This window comes from Eulemur rufifrons, chromosome 9 (genome assembly GCF_041146395.1).
Source record: "Eulemur rufifrons isolate Redbay chromosome 9, OSU_ERuf_1, whole genome shotgun sequence".
Classification (NCBI taxonomy): Eukaryota; Metazoa; Chordata; class Mammalia; order Primates; family Lemuridae; genus Eulemur; species Eulemur rufifrons.
The window spans coordinates 43,995,871-44,018,057 of NC_090991.1; the positions used below are offsets into that span (position 1 = coordinate 43,995,871).

General features: G+C 37.8%; 1 protein-coding gene across 3 annotated transcripts in view; it reads right to left on the reverse strand.

The window, feature by feature from the left end:
- Nucleotides 1-774: 774 nt before the first annotated feature.
- Nucleotides 775-22,187, reverse strand: part of BPTF (bromodomain PHD finger transcription factor) — a 125,261-nt gene continuing 103,848 nt past the window's right edge. For all 3 annotated transcript variants that reach the window (XM_069482784.1, XM_069482786.1, XM_069482783.1), the window contains 7 exons: nucleotides 21,297-21,379; nucleotides 20,803-21,028; nucleotides 15,775-16,100; nucleotides 11,520-11,712; nucleotides 10,247-10,331; nucleotides 6,851-7,037; nucleotides 775-2,035 (listed from right to left, as the gene is read on the reverse strand). In XM_069482784.1, coding sequence (XP_069338885.1) covers nucleotides 1,999-2,035; nucleotides 6,851-7,037; nucleotides 10,247-10,331; nucleotides 11,520-11,712; nucleotides 15,775-16,100; nucleotides 20,803-21,028; nucleotides 21,297-21,379 — 1,137 coding nt within the window. In that variant the 3' untranslated portion in view covers nucleotides 775-1,998. The remainder of the gene's footprint in view (nucleotides 2,036-6,850; nucleotides 7,038-10,246; nucleotides 10,332-11,519; nucleotides 11,713-15,774; nucleotides 16,101-20,802; nucleotides 21,029-21,296; nucleotides 21,380-22,187) is intronic.

The window sequence follows — 22,187 nt, forward strand, 5'->3', positions numbered from 1 at the left end:
GTTAAAAACATAGCAATCTATTGCCTACAGGTAGGAAAGTTCTTGCCGCAACAAGTTTTAAATGATTAAGCCCATATATATTTATATATATATGAATAAATAGTACAGAAATACTGTGACATGATGAGATGCAGAATAACTTTATAATTCATTAAAATGTAGAATTCTTGCATCAGCACAGTGCATACAATATGTAACATTTTTTAAAAAGGACAAAATAACCTATATTTAACTACTTCCATCTTAATATTTTAAGCAAAAACTTTGTTTCCATGTTTTCATATTGAGCAATTAGTCTCTTTAGTTTGTAAGCGTAGGTTTAAGTGACATCTTTATGTACAAAATGGAATGGGCTTCATTAGATAAAATTAACCCAGAATAATCTGTACACCTGAGCCGGTAATAAGAAAGAATCAGGAACTGTATAGCAACGTCTTTGTTTTAAGAAACTACGGTCTGGGAAAGGTTTTGCATAGCAGGGCGACATTAAACAGAAGAAAACTTTAAAAAACAATAATTAAATTCCAGAACTTGGTAGGACAAGGCTAATATGAATTAGTGCAAAATCTAGTAAAATTTTTGCAAAGCTGCGTAATCCACTATGGCAGATTTTATAGAAGCTATTATTACAATGCAATAATACAACGTTTAAGAACATTGAAAGGAAAAACATGCAAAATACACTTTCCTCAGTTGTTTCCATTTTCTTCCTACTGCTTAAACTACTTTTCCTTATGTGGACGAAACAAACAAACAAACAAACCCAACCAACAAACAAAAAATACAAAGAGGATGAGGTCATCTGAAAAATGCCCTTCATAAAATATTAGTTGCTATCTGTAACTGGTGATTTGCCTGGTATCACAGAATGTACAGATGAAGGCAATGTGTTCTGTCGCATTACCTTTTTCATTAGTACGATCAATTGATGCCACAGGATTAGCACCCCTGAAGATTTTTCTCTGATGTGATGACAATGGACTGGGAATTATAAAATGAAGGGACACTGGCGTCCTGGAAAAACCCAGGTACGATTAGATTCCTCTGCCTTTCATCACCTCGCAGCCCTGCAGCCCTCCCCCCCACAAAGGTTTATAGATAATCATTAGCGCACATTCAAAGACACCTCCATCTGTGGGAGAAAAATTATCTCCATTTATTTTGTTTCATATACATCCATAGTTGAATTTTAATACAAAAAGGAAAAATTAGAATCTGACAAATGTTTACAAACAAGATACCTTCAAATAGATTTTACTCATTTTAGCCTGGTGCAGAGTAATTGACAAATTGTACTTGTTATATTCAAGGCAACAGAGTCTGTAGTCCAGGACCACTTAGCCCAACCTTTATGCAAGCTTAATTTTTACCTACCATGAACAATAAACTCATTTTGATTCCCAGTTGTGTGTGTGTGCACATGTGTACATAGCAGCTCCTTTCATAGAAAGAAAAGACATCTAGAGGTCGTCTTGTACTTTTACCTACAGGAATCATGATAAGATACAGGATGGATTACGTGTAACCGGGGCTGGATTTTATAAGAAAAAATAATTAGCTGACAAATGAGGGCAGCGATAAAAAAGCGTCTTTTTTGCAACAATAAATAAATACAGTCAAAAGTTTTCTGTGAGACTCTAAACCAGCTTCTTCACTGAAGAGCAGACGTGGCATTTCCATGGAGTTACACTTGACCCCATAGTATCTTTTTTTCTTGCTTTCTTTTTCTTTTTTTTTTTTCAATAAACAAAGTTTTCCCGCTTCTGCCACAATAGTAAAACCATTTGATCTTGACAAGATAATGGTGTCGTTGACTTTGCTTTTCTCTTGTCCGTTGGACAAAATTGGCCAAGAATATAATTGGACTGTTATGACCAATAAAAACGAAGTTTAGGTCTTGTCAGGATAGCCTGACTAAAAACATCTGGCTCCTTAATTTAAAATAGTTCAGACAACCAGATTCTTGCTGTGTTTTATGTTAGGGTAACACGCTGAACTTTAAGAAGCTGTAGACTGCAGTTTGTTGTTATGAGACCTACAGAATATAGAAAAAAGGGAACAATTAAGCACCCTTCATTTTTGAAAACAATGATGCTTTATGTGGATGCCAAGGCCAGTCAGTCTGGGAGAAGCAGCCATGTTCTTTCACTCACTCTTGGCAAGCAAATATAATAAAACAATTAAGAAATTTTTAACCTATAATATTAAAACGTTTCACTGTACACTAAACATGATAGCTCACTGGAAAAAGCTGATATTTAAAAAAATAGATATATTTGTCTAATAAAGATTACAACATTTTCAGCCAACAGGACAAATAGAGACATTTACAGAAGCATTACCGTTGTGGTAAAAGGTGTGTGTGTGTGTGTTTATTTACATTGATTTGGGGAATATGAAGGGAAAAAATTATGTTAAAAGAAGAAAAGTAGCAATATTAAAATCACATTTTTCTACTAAAGTCCAGAAAGTCTCCCTTCTAGTTTCACAGTTTTATTCACAACTTTTCGTTAGTAAACCAAATTACTTTACAGTTACCAGGACTAAATCAAAATACTTTATGTTGCAATAGCAGATAAATACAGTATTCCAAGAGTTTACAATTTTTAAATACATTGTTCAACATGGCTGCTAGAATAAATTGTTTACCACTATACATCTTTTTTTAACATTAAAAAATTATATTAACTAATCTGAACTTTCTGGGGGCAATTTTGAATTAGGTAATCACGTGGTACAATAAAACAAAGAGTGACCCCAACATCCAGTTCTGATTCCAGTTAAAAATTCAGACTAAAGATATCACAATCTGTAAGAAAAGAAAGAACATGGATGGTATAAATGATGAATTATAACAAAGTGCAGTAATGAAAATAATGAGCAGATAATGCTGGAGATCATAAATTAAAAATGGGGAAACACAGCAAAGGAAATACTGGAAATCCATAAATAAATCAAGTTTCAAAGACTGGTGACTTATATGTTTCACTCTGCCTTAGATCTGGAAATCAACAGAAATTGCCTATAAAGGCAACAATGAGTTGCCTTTACTCAGCTTTTCACAGTGCAATTTATTTATTTAAGCAGAATTGAGCAAAGTTCTCAATTCAGCTCCCATGTTCTTTAATGAAAATTATGTAAACTTGAGTATATAAAAAGCTAAATAAATAACCAGGCAGCAAGACAGCCTGAGTGCGCAGGCCCAGCCTATGCCTCCTCCTCTCCTTCCCCAAGCCCCTTTGTTTTGCCACAGGCTCCGCCAGGCCAGGCGTTTTCCTCTCCTCCATCAGCAGCTGCTACCATTCATCCTCCAGGGCTGCCTGCAAGCCTGGCAGCGGGTGGGATTGAAACCCCCCAGCTTCCACCTCACAGTTACTGCCAAAGGCCTTTCCAATTTAAAACAGCAATTTTAGAAACTGAATGGGAGGAATAACCATGATGCACGAATCAAAGGGCACAGAGGGGCAGTAATGAGAAGTCGAGCTCCATCCTACTTTACTCAACCTGAAGTCCAGGATCCTTGGGATCAATCACTTTTTTAAAAATTTATTTTATTTTTTAAAAATTTTAAAAAATCTTTTTCTTTTTTTAAATTTAATATTTAATTATAAGTTTCTTAAATGAAGCTTTGTCTAAAGGGATCACTTTGACTTTTCAGTTCTTGGGTCGCTAAGATTTCAAATACTACCATTTCTTGTTTTATCAACTGTATTTTGTTTAAACCCTGCTATGACAAATGAGAACCAAGCTCACTTAACCACCTTCCCACATCCCTTTTTTGAGTATACATTTTATTTCCCTATAATTAAAAATTATAATGTTCTATGTTTTTTCCATAGGTTGATTCTAAAATCAATGTAGTATTTACATTATTATGACCACATAAATATTTTCCTCTGCAGCACCTAGTCTTTTGCTAAAGAGGGTATCTTACACAGCTTTTTGTTTTTTGCGGAGATTCTCACTGCCTTTCAATTTTTATCCCTTACATTCTTTGGCTTAATTATAGCCTTATGTTTTTCTGTCTTAAACAAATTGTCTGATGTATGAATTGTTTTCTTTCTCCGGACATCTCCCTCCTGGGAGTGGTCCACTCCTACCATTTGGATTGCCCGCCATGAAGGCCTGCTATACAATTGTCACCCTGGGTCAGAGTAATTCTCATTACTTTCTTGAATTTCTTGTTTCCTGAACCCAAGCTCTTGTTTTCTTGATTTGTTTCCTTGTTTTTGCCAGCACACATCTTGCCAAGAAAGGACATGCTTTCTGAGTCCTTACATGACTGACTGAAAACGCATTTATCCTGCCCCTACACTTGATTGTTGGGCTGGACAGAGACTTCTAGGCTGCAAATCATTTTTCCTTAAACTTTTGGATTTATTCCTCCATAATCTAGCATTAAATGTTGTGGTAGAAAAGCCTGATAACCAGTCTAATTCTTGTTATTTTATATGTAATCTGTTTTCTCTTCTGTAGGAGCTCTTTAGAAGAGCTGCTTTTTATCCTTGGCATTTGGAAATTTTACAGTGATGCATACGGAGTGGAGCTTTTCCCATTTGTCCACCTGGTTTGTTATGTTTGTCAACTGTTCCTTCCACCTGCCATAGACAGCAGGGGTTTTACTGTATTCACTGCTAAATTCCCAATGTCTGGTACACATCAGGTTCTCAATAGCCATCGGCTGAATGAATGAATTCGTTTTGCTGGAATTTAAAGTCTTGTGCCTCTCAGGAAATTTTCCTTATATTAATCTTTTGATAATTTCCTCTCCTCTGTCTACTCTGTTCTTTCCTTCTGGAATTTCTATTAAGTGAATATTGGATACTGTATATTTCTTCTTTCATATTCTTCATCTCCTTGTCTGTTTGTTCTTTACATTGGAGAAGTTCCTTGATTTTAACTTTCACAGCTTGCAGGAAGTTTGTGTTTTTTCCAATCACTCTTTCTTGTTCTCAGATTGCTTTTTAATCCTAATACCCTGCTCACCATTTTATAGATGCAATGTCACCTGAAATTTCTCTCAGGATATGATGTAGAGGTTTGTTTTCCTTTTTAAAAGGTCTCTTTTGCTTTTTCTGGAAATCTATTTTTCTGCACACCTCGACCTTTCTCTTCATACAGTAGGCTTTCCTTACACGCCTGGCTGTCCCTGGGTGTGTTACACTTCAGGATAAGTAACTGACTAGATGTGTGCCTGGACGGCCCTGTGCATGTGCATGGGCTTACGGAAACGAGGGTTTCTCAGCGTCCACACTACTGACATTTCAGGCTGGATCTTTGTTGTGCGTGTGGCCGTCCTGTGCAGTACAGGATGTTCAGCAGCATCTCTGGCCTCTGTTAGGTGCCAGCACCACCTCCGACCCATGTACACAGATCTTCAGTTAATCCCCCTTTTCCTTTTCTTGTGCCTTCTATTGTATTCCAAAATCTCCATATGTGGGAGCTCTCTGGGGTTCCACTGATCAGGCAGCTGTCAGCTCTGCTGAAACCCCCCCTAGGAGGATTCTGGCTGCGGCCTGCCTGCCTTCATGAGCCCATCTCTTCCACTTGCTGTCTATATTCCACAATTTCTATCTGGGAGACTGTTGAACGCTCATCAGCAGACTGCTTCCTACTACATTCTCTTTACTACTGTGAGTTTATGCCTTCTCATTCCTTTGTTATTTTGTTATTTTCCAGAGGACTCTGTCATATTAAGTTTTCTTCCATTTTAGTTTTATAGCTAATGGGTTAAAAAATAGAGAATGATAAAAATAGCAACATTTTAGAGGTTCTGTAAAGTTTCTTGGTTCAAGCCTGCCTGCCTACCTGCTTTTCTTCCTTCCTTGCCTATAGTTTTTGATTCCTTTGCTGAGAAGGTAATTGGATACTTTAGCTGGGTTTGTGCTTCACTTTTGTTTTATGTAAACTGACTCTAAAATACGGTTGTCGGTAACCCTCTACCTTGCTACAGAAGAAGAAAAGAGACAAAACACCCTATAGATTTTCCTCAGAGCAAAATTACTAGGTAGAGCGTTGATTCTTACGCTTTGGTGTGCAGGTCTTTTAGGAGTCGGTCAGGTAACATACAGATGCCCAGGCCCCCGCCCAGCCAAGGGCCACCCACTCTGAGTATCTAGGGATATCAAGCGTGTGGGCCAGCGGATGGGGATGGTGAGTAAGGAATCTCAACGGCTTTGGAGTGGTGGCAGCCACCATGGGAAAGGAAAAAAAGAAAAACAGGCCTCTGTTGGAAGGAAGAGAACCGTGGGCCTGAGAAGGGAGTTAAGGTTCAGAAACAGAAGGGCATTAAGGTCACAGTAACTGAATTTCCTGCAAAACTGCTCAATGCTTTTGTGTTACCAGAGGTTCAAAGAAAAGCCCTATGAACTTAAAGTCTAGCTTTGCCCAGAGAAAAAGTATCCAGAATAAAATGTAACATTTTATGATTTCAAATATATAGCAAATGTAAATTAAAGAGAAAGTATTTAAAAGCCCCCTTTGCTCTACAGAACAGTCATTTCCACACTTCTCTAGTCCCCTAAAACTCAGTGACAGCAGGAGCTCTTACCACCTTTGTACATGCCCTGTGGCATTTAAGACAAGCATCTTGTATTCTGTAAGCATTTGATAAATGTTTTAATTTAAAAAAAATGACTAATTTTAAGTAGATCAAAAACCCAGCAATTTCCTATTATTTTTTCTGTCCACTTGTCCTTGGCAGTATAGCATAATGCTAGAATCTTCACTTTTTTTAAGATTTTTGATTTTAAGTTTCAAATTTACCATAAACTGCACTGGCTAATTCCTTAGACAGTATAAAGAGTCTGGAGAGCTGAATTAATTCAGGACACTGAATCCACGTGCTCACCTGCTAGCTTTGAATCCTTTCAACTTCTGTACAAAGAATGATTCAAGAACTTCTGCACACTGGTAGAAAGGGGAGTCACTTGGATTGTAGTAACGACAGTTATCAAATATTTTGGTCATATCTGCCACAAATTCCGTCAGCTTTTCATAGTATCGTCTTTGTACTCTTTCTTCCATGGTGGCCAGGTCTTAAAAACACAAAATGTAAAACATTTTCAAAACTTTAAGGTTTTTCCAATGTGAATATTTCCCAAAGTTGTGACTAACAAGAATGTACGTGTACTGTCCAAACAGTCCTGGAACCAGGCCAGCTTACCACTGGAGACTATTTTGTAATTCATAGAGAACACCGGAGTGCTTTTCCAATTTTGTTTTTGATTGAGGTTCTAAATATAAATCCTGGTTGCTGTTAAGGTTCCTTTGTTTGGTTAACTGCAGAGAACAGCTCTTCATTCAACTGGTTTGAGATCAAGGAAGCCACACTAACATGATCTATGCATATCTAACTACAATAAATTTTCACATGCAAACAATTAAGTATAGTATATGTACGTGGCATCTGAGGGAAGCGGTAGTCTTGGGGACTGATTCCCTCAATTTGTATCATCTGATGCCATCTCCAGGTAGACAGTTCAGAATTGAACTGAATTAGAGGACACTCAGCTGGTGTCCCCTGCAGATTGCTGGATTGGTTGTTGGTGGGAAGAAATCCCCACACACTTCTTGGTGACCAGAGGTCATAGAAGTCTGTGTTGATTGTTGTGGTGTGAGAGCAGAGGAAAAACAGTTTGTTTTTTCCTCTCAGAGCAGGTAAATGCTTTGGAATATAATGACTGAGCTAAATGTACCAGAAACACTGGGTGCTAGGAGAATGTTGTGTTTGAAGAAAATTTAGCACACAATTTTATATAAAAATCTGGCAGAGTGAAAGGCTAGTGATATCAAATCAATCTAAGATTGATAGACAAATAACACAAATTCAACTCAAGTTAATTTTTTTTTTGATGTAAGAAAGTGGTTTTAAAGTTCACCCCAAAAACAAAAGTACAAGAATACCTAAGAAACATTTGAAAAATAAAAGTAGGGCCAGGTGCAGTGGCTCAACCCTGTAATTCTAGCACTCTGGGAAGCCGAGGTGGGAGGATTGCTTGAGCTCAGGAGTTCGAGGATAGCCTGAGAAACAGCGAGACCTCATCTCTACAAAAAATAGAAAAAATTAGCTGGGCATGGTGGCATGCGGCTGTAGTCCCAGCTACTTGGGAGGCTGAGGCAGGAGGATTGCTTGAGCCTGGGAGTTTGAGGTTGCTGTGAGCTAGGCTGACGTCATGGCATTCTAGCTTGGGCAACAGAGCAAAACCCTATCTCAAAGACAAAACAAAAAACCCCAAATTGTATACAACCAAAAAAAAAATCCATGAATGGCAGTGATTAAATCATTTTTATTTCGTACAATTAAGAACAATCTAGGTCAATAATATAGCTGATGTGAACAAGGTACCTGTTAAGTTATAAAAAAGGTACTGCTAAGTTTATACTACAAAATATTAATTCACATAAACCTATTTCTGTTTAAGAAAACGAAAGCTGCTGATCGTGTTGGTTCCCTCAAACCCCCAAAGGAAACTACTATTTTCATACTATTTTCAATTTAGTCTATATCATTCCAGATATTTTCTATGCATTTCTAAACATAATTATGTACTCTTAGAAAATAAATATTTACTGCTTAAAATCTAAGCATTGTTCTGTAACTTTCATTTTTTTTTCCAGCAACGCATCTTAAAGATCTATATTATATTTACATACCTACCTAAGAGATATGTAAGACGATGTTTATCTTGGTGTTAACAAAAGGAAAACCAAAAAAAAAAAAAAAAACAAAAACAAAAACAAAAAAACAATCTAGCTCTTCTAAGAATTTTGGTTAAATAAGTTATAGTATTTTCAATTAATAGACCATAAAAAGCCATTAACATCAAGTTGTTGAAGATAACACCCAGGAAAATGTTTGCATTTACTATATGATCTCAATGTTAACACACATGCGTACAAGAACACACCAGAAGTAATGGCTATCCCTATAAGGATGGCCTGCTGGTTCAGTGAGAAAGAGATGAAAGTTACCCTTTATCTTTTCTTTTTTTCATTTCCTAAACTTTCTACAATTAACTTGTATTATTTTCATCAGCAGAATTTATTAATTTAATAAACACCCCCAGCTACTTTCTCAAAGGACATTACATAAATTTGAAAGATGTACTACTTCCATCTTCAACATCATGACAGAGGAAACAACTACTTATTTGTTTCTTTTTCAGAGATGGTTTTAACTAATTCCTCATTTATTTCTTCTTCATGTTTCCCCCTCTGCCATGAAACAAACTCTTCCCATTTAAAAACTGCTTAGCTGGCTTTAAGAACACAATTCTTTCATCAGTTGGAACTAATCCTTTGGTAGCTTTTATTATCTATGTTTTAATTTTTATAATTTATTTTGCAGATAAGTTATTTTTTAATACAACCATTTATAGCTATTCATCTTAATACAATTACTTGTGGCTATTACCATTTTTTCTGGGAAATGAGGCTATATTCTCTTGGATCTCTACTGTGAGTCCATCAAATTTGCTCTCCTTCAAGAAAAGATGAGGAGGCCGGACGCGGTGGCTCACGCCTGTAATCCTAGCACTCTGGGAGGCCGAGGCGGGTGGATCGCTCGAGGTCAGGAGTTCAAGACCAGCCTGAGCAAGAGTGAGACCCCGTCTCTACTAAAAATAGAAAGAAATTATATGGACAACTAAAATATATATATACAAAAAATTAGCCGGGCATGGTGGCGCATGCCTGTAGTCCCAGCTACTCGGGAGGCTGAGGCAGTAGGATCGCTTAAGCCCAGGAGTTTGAGGTTGCTGTGAGCTAGGCTGACGCCACGGCACTCACTCTAGCCCGGGCAACAGAGTGAGACTCTGTCTCAAAAAAAAAAAAAAAAAAGAAAAGATGAGGAAGAAGTGACAGGGGAGGATGGGGTCGCATAGACTCCAACCCATTCACTCTTTTATAAAACTGCACAACACTCCACTCATATATCATTTGATATAGCTATTCCTCTATTGGTGGCTATTTATTTCATTTCCAATGTTTTTGCAATTATAAACAATGCTGCAATGAATAACATACTTGTGCACATGGAAATCCTAAGAAATGAAGTTGCTGGATTCAGGGTATGCACATTTAAACTTTAATAGATACTCCCAATTTACCCTCCGAAGGGACCATATCAATTTATACTCCCACCAGCCTTGCTCAAGATGTTCTCATGATACAGCAATTTTATGGATGACAAATAAAATAGCTGCTGAGACTCTGAAACAGCTTACTATCCAACTCAAGTACTTACCCATGGGTTCCTTAATAACACCATAATAATCTGGTGCATCATTAGGGTCTACTGGTTCAAGGAAAGGCCAGGCCATCTTATGTGCCTATGATGAAAAAACAGGCATCATTATTACTGTCAGGTGGAAATACTGATTCCATTTAAGTTGAGTCACTACATCAATCAACCCTTAAACTCCAAGTCAGTTTTAAATTTGATAGATAAATTATTTATACTAGATGATTTCTGCTCTAGTCACAAATTACCTAAGATGAACACACTCTATAGTAATAGTCCTCAAAGGCTGTCTGAGGACCTTGGTGTCTGGCGTGGAGCACTACCTTAGGAGTCATGAACTCTGCACTCTGATCCCTATATGATGACCTGCCAACCGAGTAATGCTGGCACTGCAATCACATCTATAAAACCGGGGTGGGATGTGTTCGAAGTGTTGAATGGTTACCAGTGCTGGTTAAAAAAGTGGCAGAGGTGTGATGTTAAATAACACTCAACCATGTACTGAGACTATGATTTTCTTTCCAGTTCTTTCCGTCCTTGTGACTATAATTACAACAGGAGAAAGTTTCAATCTAGTCCTCTATATTTTGAATATATCTCTATCACTTGCAAATCCTGCAAACCAACCCTGTCTCCTCTCCTTTTTGAGACATGGTCTCACTCTGTTGCCCAGGCTGGAGTGCAGTGGGGTGATCATAGCTCACTGCAACCTTGAGTGCCAGGGCTCAGGTGATCCTCCTGCCTCAACCTGCCAAGTAGCTGGGACTACGGCAAGTGCCACAACACCTGGCTTATTTTAAAATATTCTGTAGAGACAGTGTCTTGCTATGTTGCCCACGCTGGTCTCAAACTACTGGTGTCAAGCAATCCTCCCGCCTCTGCCTACCAAAGTGCTGGGATTACAGGTGTGAGCCACCACGCCTGGCTCCTACCACTTTTTAATTTTCATAAAGAAGGGAATAACTATAATATAATTAAATTGTTTCAATCTATGGGGGTGAGATAAAGTTTTCTTTAAAAATAAAAATTAAGTTAAAAAAGCAAGTTATTTTAAATAAGAGTGTTAGAGAAACAACAACTGAGGTGGTGTAGGGATATGGCAAACCTCATGATGTTGGCATGTGAAGGACCGAAGTTTGCCAAGCACTTCACTGGACAAGCTGGGAGTCAGTAAACAATCACATACTCTAAGATTGGAAACTTCAAACCCTAGAAATGCTTCCAAAGTCATACTGGCTGACTTCATTTTCAAACACTCTGCACAATGGTCTCTCACCTGCAAGGAACGCAGCACCCTCTTCAACCCCTCATAATCCTTCTCTGTTAGTGGTGTGAGCACTGTCATGGCATCCTCTGTCGACTGGCACTGTGGACAGACATACTCATCAATGAGCTCTGCCTCACTTTGCAAGATGCCAACACAGCGCCCATGGTACCAATTCTGACACCGATCACAGCCAATATAAAATCTGCAAGATCCGAAACGGAAATGTGAGTTCAAAACAGATAGTATAACATTACTTATAATTTACTTTTAAAAATAATAAAGCATGCACCTGAAAATTTGCTAAACTCTGGGATATAAGATAGTTTTAGTATTACGGTTGTTTTAATACTCATAAGATTGACATTCCAATGTGTTAATTTAGTATTTTTGATGTTAACAAGCAGTAAAAGTTTATTAAGAATATTGTGTAATACTGGAGAACCAATTTGAAGATAAATGTAAAACATTTAATTGATTTTTAAAGCTGTAAACAAAAATAAAGCCAAAAATCTTTCAACTAGTACCATATCAAGTGGGAGTTCAAAATCCTATAAGCTAATAACAGAGTCTCAGAGCTTGTACCCAAATTAGTGTTTTTCTAACCTACAATAAAGCACCATTTCGAACACTGATAAAGTCCAAACAAGTCAGGCTATTTTAATCTCATTAATTTCTATGTTACATATTGAAGGATCAAATCTACCATTAAACCATATTTTTCCCAATGTGTCTCAAACATTCACTACGAAGCAACATAAATTTTGAAGGGGAGGTAAAAAGAGGGAAAAAGAGAAAAAAATTGAAAAGGAATTTGTAATGTAAGTGTATAATAAATGTAGAAAAAATCTTGCTTTTTATTTTAAAATAAATAAGTAACCAGTCAGAGCAATTTGGCTTCCTAAATTATTAAATATGATGCTCTTATCAGAACTCACTGTGACTCATCATAAGGTGTTCTGCAGATACAGTACAATTCCTCACTGCTGCCCTCTTGTGCCCGTTTACAATCATTACAGATGTACACATCCATTTTCTTAGCCTCCTTTTCTGTGATGCCAACACATTCTCCATGATACCAGTTAGTACAAAGATCACAGCCAATATAGAACCTAAAAGTATTCACAATGAAAATGACAATGTAATTGTCATTTTGAGCCGCATGGTACTTAAATCTGTCTTCTCTGCCCTGATTCACTTTCTTACAGGATAACTTTCTGCAATGAGTCAGCTAAACATCCTGAATCCAACCATTCTACCCCTGGCAAACTAAGTATCTGACACTGTATCAAATGTGGAAACATAAAGTCACTCACATCAATTTCAACAAATACACTGTTTAGTGAAATATGGGTCTTTAAAAACATACTGGAATTTGAAAAAATAAACAACATACTGATGGTAATGTCTTCCTCTTAATGAATGTGTGTAAAACTGTAACAGGCACAAAAACCAAAGCCAAAGAATCAAAGACTTACATCTGTCAAACCTATTCCACAGAAGCCATTTCAATATCAAGGCTATTTCTTAGATAGGTTTGAAAATGTATCTCACAATTTAAATTTGAAAACAAAGCAAAGCGCAAACACCAAGTAGAAGTTACACTACGAGGAACATGCAAGTCAGCCAGGTGTTAAAGATAAATGGTCAAAATATGATATGAAGAAGAAAACTAAGAAAGGTACATGTAGTAATTCAAGTTCTACCAAGTTTCCCAAATAAACATTGGAATTTAATCTAATTAGAATCACCCCTCATAGTGGATTATGACATAGGCCAGTTTTTAAGTTAATATAGTGTTTGTGACAATGTGGAGAGTGGCTTGATTAACTAACTGGTAAAGAACTTGTAAGGAGCTGCTTCAGTTCAAAACCAGGGACACAGGGCACAGAGAACAATATAAGGATAGTTATCCAAAACTGTGTGAGGGGTCACAGTATTTGGCAAGGTGTGGCTGGATAAGTGTGTAATTCTGGGTAACTACATACAGTAAATCCTCAAGGCCTTTGTATTAGTAATATAAGACCCCTGACAACAAAATAAAAGGTAACTCTGTAACACACACTTGTATGTGCTGACAGGTGCTGTGTAGGGACACCACGTCAAAGTCATAGTGAGACTGGCAGGAATCCAGGGAAGCAGACTTGGCCCTGCTGACAACATTGGCATTCTTAGGTCTCTCAAAGCATTTCTTGGTAGATTCACCTGAAGCTTCAAACTGACCTACTTCATGAATGTGCAGGAATAATACATGGCATATGGTTTATCCTATTACCACTAACTGTTTTCTTTTTAACTATGATTTTCACTGCCACGGGTGGAGGTCTTCCAAGGGATTTTTGTATGTTGCCCCCACAGGGTGGTAGGCTTTGTGTTCTGGAAGTAAGTTCAGGACTTGAATTTCAATTTTTAGTCACTCTCACTAGATTCCCAAACAAGCCTAGTTTGGGATGAGAGACTATGAAATACTGATAAAAAACACTAACTCATCCCACCTAAAACAAGGAATGAATGAACCTGGTATGCTGAAATGTTAATAATGACAAACTGAAATAAATGAAATATCCACAAAATAATGAAGCAATCTCAATAGAATGAGCACATGTACGTGTGCACCTCATTTTATGCAACTTAGATATCCCAAAAAAGTTGTGTGAAATGAAATTTCTGTGATCTGAATACCCTATAGAGGCCAAGAATCCTTGTTATTTGGAGAAATCCTATAAACAGATTTTTTCAAATAAGAAAAAGCAAACTCATGTTGCTTTGTTTCAGAAATCATTTAGTGTATTTTGCTTAAAGTGAGGCACACTTGTATTAAAATAAGGGAAAAATCAGTTAATAGGGTTCCACTTTTTACATTATGTCTAATTTTCAATGAGATAAGACAATGAAAAGTGAAGATGCCTAAAATGATCAGTATTTAACATATAACTAAATCTACCAAAAAATTTTTTCATCTGGCACTTGCAAACAGACTGTGTGATTGCCAGCAGAGCAGCTTCAATGTTGCAACCTGAACATCATCAAAGAGACTACGATTTTATTTCATGAATTCATTAGGCATCCACTTAAGGTTAAGCATTCCCAATTCTAAATGATCATATTTTTTTAAGCACAATCAAATAAACTTTTTGGTACAGTAAAAAATATTATGGTTAATTGTGGCTTTAAAAAGCTGGCCTACATTTTAATGTTCAAAATAGAAGCTAAATACTTAATTAAATTATAGTAATGACCAACAAAAATGAAACTACATTTATGGTTTAATGTCTCTAAAATCTCGTTTATATCACCAAATACAAGTCACAACTGTCAAAAACAGCTTCCATGTGCCAAATTTTTTCAGTGTCATACTTGAAGAACAGGTGAAAAGAATATTTTTTGTATTTTTTTGCATTTTGTCCCTGATGAGAAAGTAGGGACTTTGACAAAAATAGTAAGTTGAAATATTTCAACACAAAAAACAGAACTGCTTAAAATAAAACAATTAAAAAAACCCAAACTGCTCAAATCTGAAACCTCCACCATTCATATTCATTCAGATGGTTTCTAGGATTTTTTTTTTTTTTTTTTTTTTGAAACAGAGTCTCGCTCTGTTGCCCTGGCTAGAGTGAGTGCCGTGGCGTCAGTCTAGCTCACAGCAACCTCAAACTCCTGGGCTTAAGTGATCCTACTGCCTCAGCCTCCCGAGTAGCTGGGACTACAGGCACGCACCACCATGGCCGGCTAATTTCTTTCTATTTTTAGTAGAGATGGGGGTCTCGCTCTTGCTCAGGCTGGTCTTGAACTCCTGACCTTGCGCGATCCACCCGCCTCGGCCTCCCAGAGTGCTAGGATTACAGGCGTGAGCCACCATGCCCGGCCTTCTAGGATTTAATATAATCACAGGGCTTTGAACAGATCCCAGAAAGGACGGTCTCAATTTTGGGCGACAATAATACACCTCCTTCTCCAGACAGCATTACTGATTGATTTGGAGTTAATCCAGAGGGAAGAGAAAGCAAAGGAGCAACAGAAAGCTTGTTTTTGACAGAAAAGAATATAACAAAAGACAAACAAGAATCACAAACACGTGAAATAGCAAATTTTACTTTACTAGTGTCAAGGTTAAGGATATCAGATGCAAGACCACAGATCAATCATCACCCTTACATTTAACTATTTTTATTTATATCACTACCAATATACTCATTTTCTTCAAAACTATCAATTTAACAGCTAAACTTTTAAGAAAATAAACTAGAGCTCAAAGAGATCTACTCACTTAGATTCATCATAAGGCGTTTTACAGATACAGTAAAGCTTTGTGTCCTTCTTAGTTTCCTTTGAGGTAGTAGTGATCATTTTCTTCTTCTTGGACTTTGAGCTTGAGTCTTTTTCCTCTTCCCGCTTCCTCTTCTGGGAAGCCACGGGTAAGGTGGGCGTGGACAGGAGGCCTGTGTGCTGCACAGCAGGTGGAGGGGGAGGTGAGGGTGGAGGGGCTGGAGGAGCTGCCGTCACTGGGGGGGAGGGTGCAGCTGCTGCCGTGGCCTGCGCCACCTGCGCCAGGTCTTTTTCTTTCTTAATTTTCAGGTCTCTCTTCAGCTCTTCCTGTTGTCAAAGACAATACAAGACCATCACTGATCTGGCCAGAGCACATCACATTACCCTCCCTTGTCGAAGTAGCTCCATAGTTCAGCCTGAGGTGAGAAAGTTTTAGTAATTCTGAACATGAGTTTTCTTACTATATCTTAAACCCAATTAAAACCATTAGAAACAGGAAATGAAGATTACACAACAACAAAAAAACTGCTAATTATAGTAACTTCGAAGGAGACCTGGAAGGAAGATAAACAAGTGTCCAGAAAGAATGTCCCTCCTGGCTTGCCCTTGACCTATCTCGGTTCTTTCAGTGGTTACTCAGGAGGTGATTTCAAGTGTCACTGGCTGCTCTCTTCTTGCTGCTCTTGTTCTGAGTCCTCACAGGGAGACTGAACATGAGATTCAAAACGTGGGCTCCCCAGCACAAAGCAGCATGAGAGGCAGGTTTGCCTTGTGCTCCTATGTCTAGAGTTTAAGATGCCGGGAAGAGTTAGGGAACATAACATACTATTTTCTGAGTATGGATTTAGCCATAAATTAAAATTCTTACTTATTTTCATGGGAAATACTTTTTAGCCACATTTCTGCTATTCAGTATTACAACTTACTCTTGGAAATGATGATCAAAGCAAATTGTATCACCCCAGGGAAAAACCACTGTAATTGGCATCCATGAACAAACTTTATGTAAATAAATCATAGCTATGACCTGGACTATTTCTTAAAATTTGAGACATTTATAAATTTCTACAATAATTTAAAATTCCAGGCCAGATGTGGTGGCTCATGCCTATAACCCTAGCACTTTGGGAGGCTGAGGTGGTAGGACTGTTCCAGGCCAGGAATTCCAGACCAGCCTGAGCATCATAGTAAGACCCTGTCTCTACAAAAATATATAAAAATTAGCTGGGTGTGGCGGCATGAGCCTGTAGTCCCAGCTCCTTGAGAGGCTGAGGCAGGGGGCTGCTTGAGCCCAGGAGTCTGAGGTTGCTGTGAGCTAAACTGATGCCACGGCACTCTAGCCTGGGCAACAGAGTGAGACTCTGCCTCAAAATAAAACAAAACAGACAAACAAACAAAATAAATAAAAAGAAAACCAGAAAAAACAAAAACAAACAAACAAAAAAACTCCCAAACAATGTCAAGGATTTGCCTAAAGATAAGGTTCATCTGTATCTGACAAACAGTTTGCCCTGAAGCCTCTGTGTAGTGCCCCCTGCCCCCATGCACCAGGGGTACATTAGTAACAATCATTACATTAGTACCTGAGGAAGCCTTTAAACACGACATCACAAAAATTTTGCCAAATAAACTTGAATGGCCCTGACTTAACAAGTCTTATTTTCTCTGTTTAGAGTCTAGATAGTCTTCTAAGAAGATAAGCAGTGTGAATAATTATTCAACAGCTCTTCTCTATTTAAAAAAAAGAGACTCAACTTTCTAGGGAAAAAAAGAACAATGAAATCTTGAGTTTCATTTTTCTAATTTACATGATGTGATTATAATAAACATCATGAGATGGATTTTAGGAAAACCCAGATGGCTACGAGGGTACAGTGGATACACACTTTGATCCTCCCTCTCCTTTCAAGAACATACCAATGATAATAAGATATAAAAAAGACAAAACTGAAAACACATAGTCATGCTTGAATAAGATATAAGTATCTTAATGGGAAGGAGACACAAAACTGCAAACCTGCTGGGCTCCAGATTCAGAACTAAGAAGTGGTAGCCAAGCAACAGTAATAGCTTCTGCAGGGTACAGGGGACTAAAAATGCTTCGTGTGAGGTGGGCGATAAGAGCAGGCTCCCTGCTTGAAGTTAAGGTTTAATTAAGCTACATGGGGCTTCAAGAGAGGAAACAAAAACAAACTCCTCTCACTAAAAATAAGCTTGCAAAACTCAAATGCCAAAAAATGAAAACATGTAACATGAAGAAAGACAACTAACACAATGACAACCTGAATTCACTCAAAATGAAATTAATCATGCCTGTGTAATAAAGCTTCCATAACAACCCAAAAGGACAGGGTTCGGAGAGCTTCCAGACATAGCTAAACACTTGGAGGTTACTGGAGGGTGGGGTGCCCAGAGAGGGCACGGATGCTCTGCGCCCCTTCCTACATACCTTGCCCTATGCATCTCTTCCATCTGGTGTTGGTAACCTTTGTGATAAGCAGATAAATGTTGAGTGTTTCCCTGAGTTCTGTGAGTTGCTCTAGCAAATTAGTCAAACCCCGAGGAGGGGGTTATAGGAACCTTGACTTGTGGCCAGTTGGGCAGAAGCACAGGTAAAACCACCTGGGGCTTACCAGTGGTATCTGAAGTGGGGGGAGGCAGTCCTGTGCAACTGAGCCCTCCACCTGTGGGATCTGACACTATCTCCAGGTAAATAGTAAAAAAAAAATCCCACACATCTGGTATCAGAAGTGACCTGTGTTGTGAGAGTACATATAGGAGAAACAGTTTGGTTTTTCCTACATCACAGGACTTGAGGCTGATTCCAAATTTCTGTTATTATTAACACTTTAATAAGTGTCCTTGTTCATATATCTTGCCTATTGTTTTAGATGAATTTCTACAAATGAAATTAATGAATCAAACGGTATCCACTGTTCAGTCTTTTTATACATATTGATGAAATGTTCTATAGAAAAAATGGCAGTTTCTGGAGAAAAGGTATTGTCTCTAAAAAATGGTATTAAGTATCTTTTTACAGGTTTATTGGGAACTGGCATTTTTAAATGTGAAAACTGCTTGTTTTTGTGTCTTATACATTTTTATACTAGAGTGTTCATCTTTTTCTTATTGATTTAAGAACTCTTTGAATTTCAGGATTACTAATTCTGCCACAAATGTCACAAAAATCTTTTTCCTGTTTGTTATCTGTTTTTGAATATTGTTTATGGTTTTTTTCTTCCTATACAGATTTTCTTCTTCCTATGCCATCAAATCTATTCTTTTGTGTGGCACTTGAATTTTGTAATGCTTAAGAATCGCAGGCCGGGCGCGGTGGCTCACGCCTGTAATCCTAGCACTCTGGGAGGCCGAGGTGGGCGGATCGTTTGAGCTCAGCAGTTCGAGACCAGCCTGAGCAAGAGCAAGACCCCATCTCTACTAAAAATAGAAAGAAATTAGATAGACAGCTAAAAATATATATAGAAAAAATTAGCCGGGCATGGTGGCACATGCCTGTAGTCCCAGCTACTGGGGAGGCTGAGACAGGAGGATTCCTTGAGCTCAGGAGTCTGAGGTTGCTGTGAGCTAGGCTGACGCCACGGCACTCACTCTAGCCTGGGCAACAGAGTCAGACTCTGTCTCAAAAAAAAAAAAAAAAAAAAAAAAAAAAGGAATCGCACCACTCCGAGATTACAAAAATGACAATCCAGGTTTATTTTAGTGTTTTTGTGGTTGTGTTTTTATTGTTATTTTTTTGAGACAGAGTCTCAGTCTGTCACCCCGGCTATAGTACAGTGGCATCATCATAGCTCAATGCAACCTAAAACTCATGGGCTCAAGGGATCCTCCTATCTCAGCCTCCTAAACAGCTGGGACTAAGCATATGCCACCACGACTGGCTAACTTTTTCTATTTTTAGTAGAGATGGGGTCTCACTCTTGCTCAGGCTGGTCTAGAACTCCCGAACTCCAGTGATCCTTCCACCTCGGCTTTCCAGAGTGCTAGGATTACAGGCGTGAGTCACTGCGCCTGGCCGGTTTCTTTTTCTATATTTAAATTTTTGATCTATCTGAAATGTATCTTAATTTAAGGGAGAAGGTAATATTTTATATATTTTCTATTGCTCTGTGAATTGGCTCTTTAGTTCATTACACTTTGATGATGGTTGTAGTCTTAATGTTTATCTTATAACAGACTACCTTACTGAATTCTCTCATAAATTGTAATAATATTTCTCTTGGGGCTCTGATGTAATAATCATATCATATATGACAACAATGTTGTCTTCTTTCCTACAATTTTTATCTCTTGTTTCTTTTTCTTGGCATAATGGTAGCTAGAACTTCAAGAGATGCTAAATAACAAAGGTGATTGTTAGCACTGTTGTCTGATTTCTGACTTCAGTAGGAAGAGTTTTGATGTTTCAGAGTTATATAATGTTGATTATTTGTCTAGTATTTTCGTGATATTTCTCACCTTCTTAAACTGTTTAAGACACTTTATGGGATGTTTCAGGTAGCCTACTTCTCTTAAAAAGCTGTGTAAATATGTATGATAGATGTCTTTTCATTTTTCAATAAAATCCCCAAGAAAGCAGATTAATAATGCCTACAGAAATCAGTTACAAGGAAGAAATCTGTCTTATTTAATGGGCACATTTTTTCATTCTTTCAACATTATTTTGAAGTCTGTCTACCTTTCTCATGAAACTTGGCTCCTAAATGACTTTTGGCAAGACTATGTCATAGACAATAAAAGCCATTTCCAACAGAGTTCTACAACAATTAAATCAATACCTCCCAGAGTGGCTCGTTGAGGGAATACATTATAACTATACATTTAGATATAAAAGCTCTGTCTTGTTTTAAGACGTATGTCTCACTGCTTTTTATTCTATGTACTCTATATACACAAATGGAAATTCTAGAAAACAAGCTAAAATTTTAAGTTTAACCAACAAGTCAAGGGAAAAAAGAAGAACCTTGGATGCTGCAAACTGGACACAGAAGGAGAGGAAGTGCCCTCTTACCTGCACCTCAATCTGCAGATCCTTGTCCAGCAGCGCCCGCTTCTTCAGGATCTCGGCTCTGAGCTGCTCTTTGTGCTTGAAGAGCAGAGCGGAGAGCTTGGTGGCGTTCTGCTTGCTACGCTTCTGCTCCACGCTCTCCTCGCGCTTCCGTTTTTTTGCAGCCTGTTTTTCTTCTTTATCTATCTTATCCAAAATATACTTCATCACCTGGTTACAGACAATCATTCTAGAGAAAAACACACACCTATGTAACACTGGGTGTTTATGAAAGGCTTAAAACATGATTCTTCTACACCTCTACAGATGAGACACAGACTTTCTGTGACTGGAAACCTTCCAAAAGTGATTCAAACCAGTTATGAGTAACTATTAGTGCCAAGTGTTCTCATTTAATGAACTTCAGTAAAGGTAAAAAAAAGTATAAATTCAGAACTCTGCACGTGGACACTATAGAGAAGAATAGATGAGACCCTGTGTCTCCCCGTCTCCCCTACCTTTGATTTTCTTCTCTTTCAGCTGGAGTCATGCTCTTTTTCTGTTTTAAATGTTCTATTACAGCATTATGCTTCATCACCACCTTCAGGACAGAACAAATCCAAAAGCACATATTTTATAATGATCACAAGTTAGCAGATAGATAACAACAGTAGAAATCTGAGCACATATATGTGTTTTTCAAAGAACCTTTAAGAATTTTATATCCTAGTACAAATAAAATTAGCAGCTACAAGATGGCCTGGGTGCTTACCACGTGTTGGGCACCATGCTGAGCTAATCACTTGACATTACCTCATTTATTCCGCAAAAAGATATTGAACCATAAGGATGATTTTATAAATGAGATACTGAAGCATAAAAAAATTAATCAACTTGTTTGAGATTAAATAGTAAATAATATTCTGGAGTTTTAACCTGGCTGTTGTTCGCCAAAGGCCATGTTTTTAAACGTTATGTTCTCCTCCTAGGCGCTAATTTTAAAGAGCTGCTCCTCATTCCCCCTTACACAAAGATCAGGGGTAGACAGATACTATAATAATTCTCAATTGATAGATTACAATACTGAAAGCTGAGTAACAATGCATTTAAACATATTACATGAGACACCAATTTACAGGAATATTACGTGTTTAAAATCATTTTGCTGTTTAAAAAGTGCTTCTATATATATGAGCTCATTTAATCATTACAATAATCTTGTGTGGCTGGAAAGAGAGGGGTTTTAATGAGGATATAGCTCAGGAGAGATAAGTGAGTTTCATGGACTGTGAATGGAAGAGGAAGGAACTAAATGAAGGTCTCATGACTTGGAAATCCACACCCAAACTCCGGCGTAGTGCTGAGTGGAGCACACCATAAACGAAGAGAAAGTTTTCTCCAGTAATGCT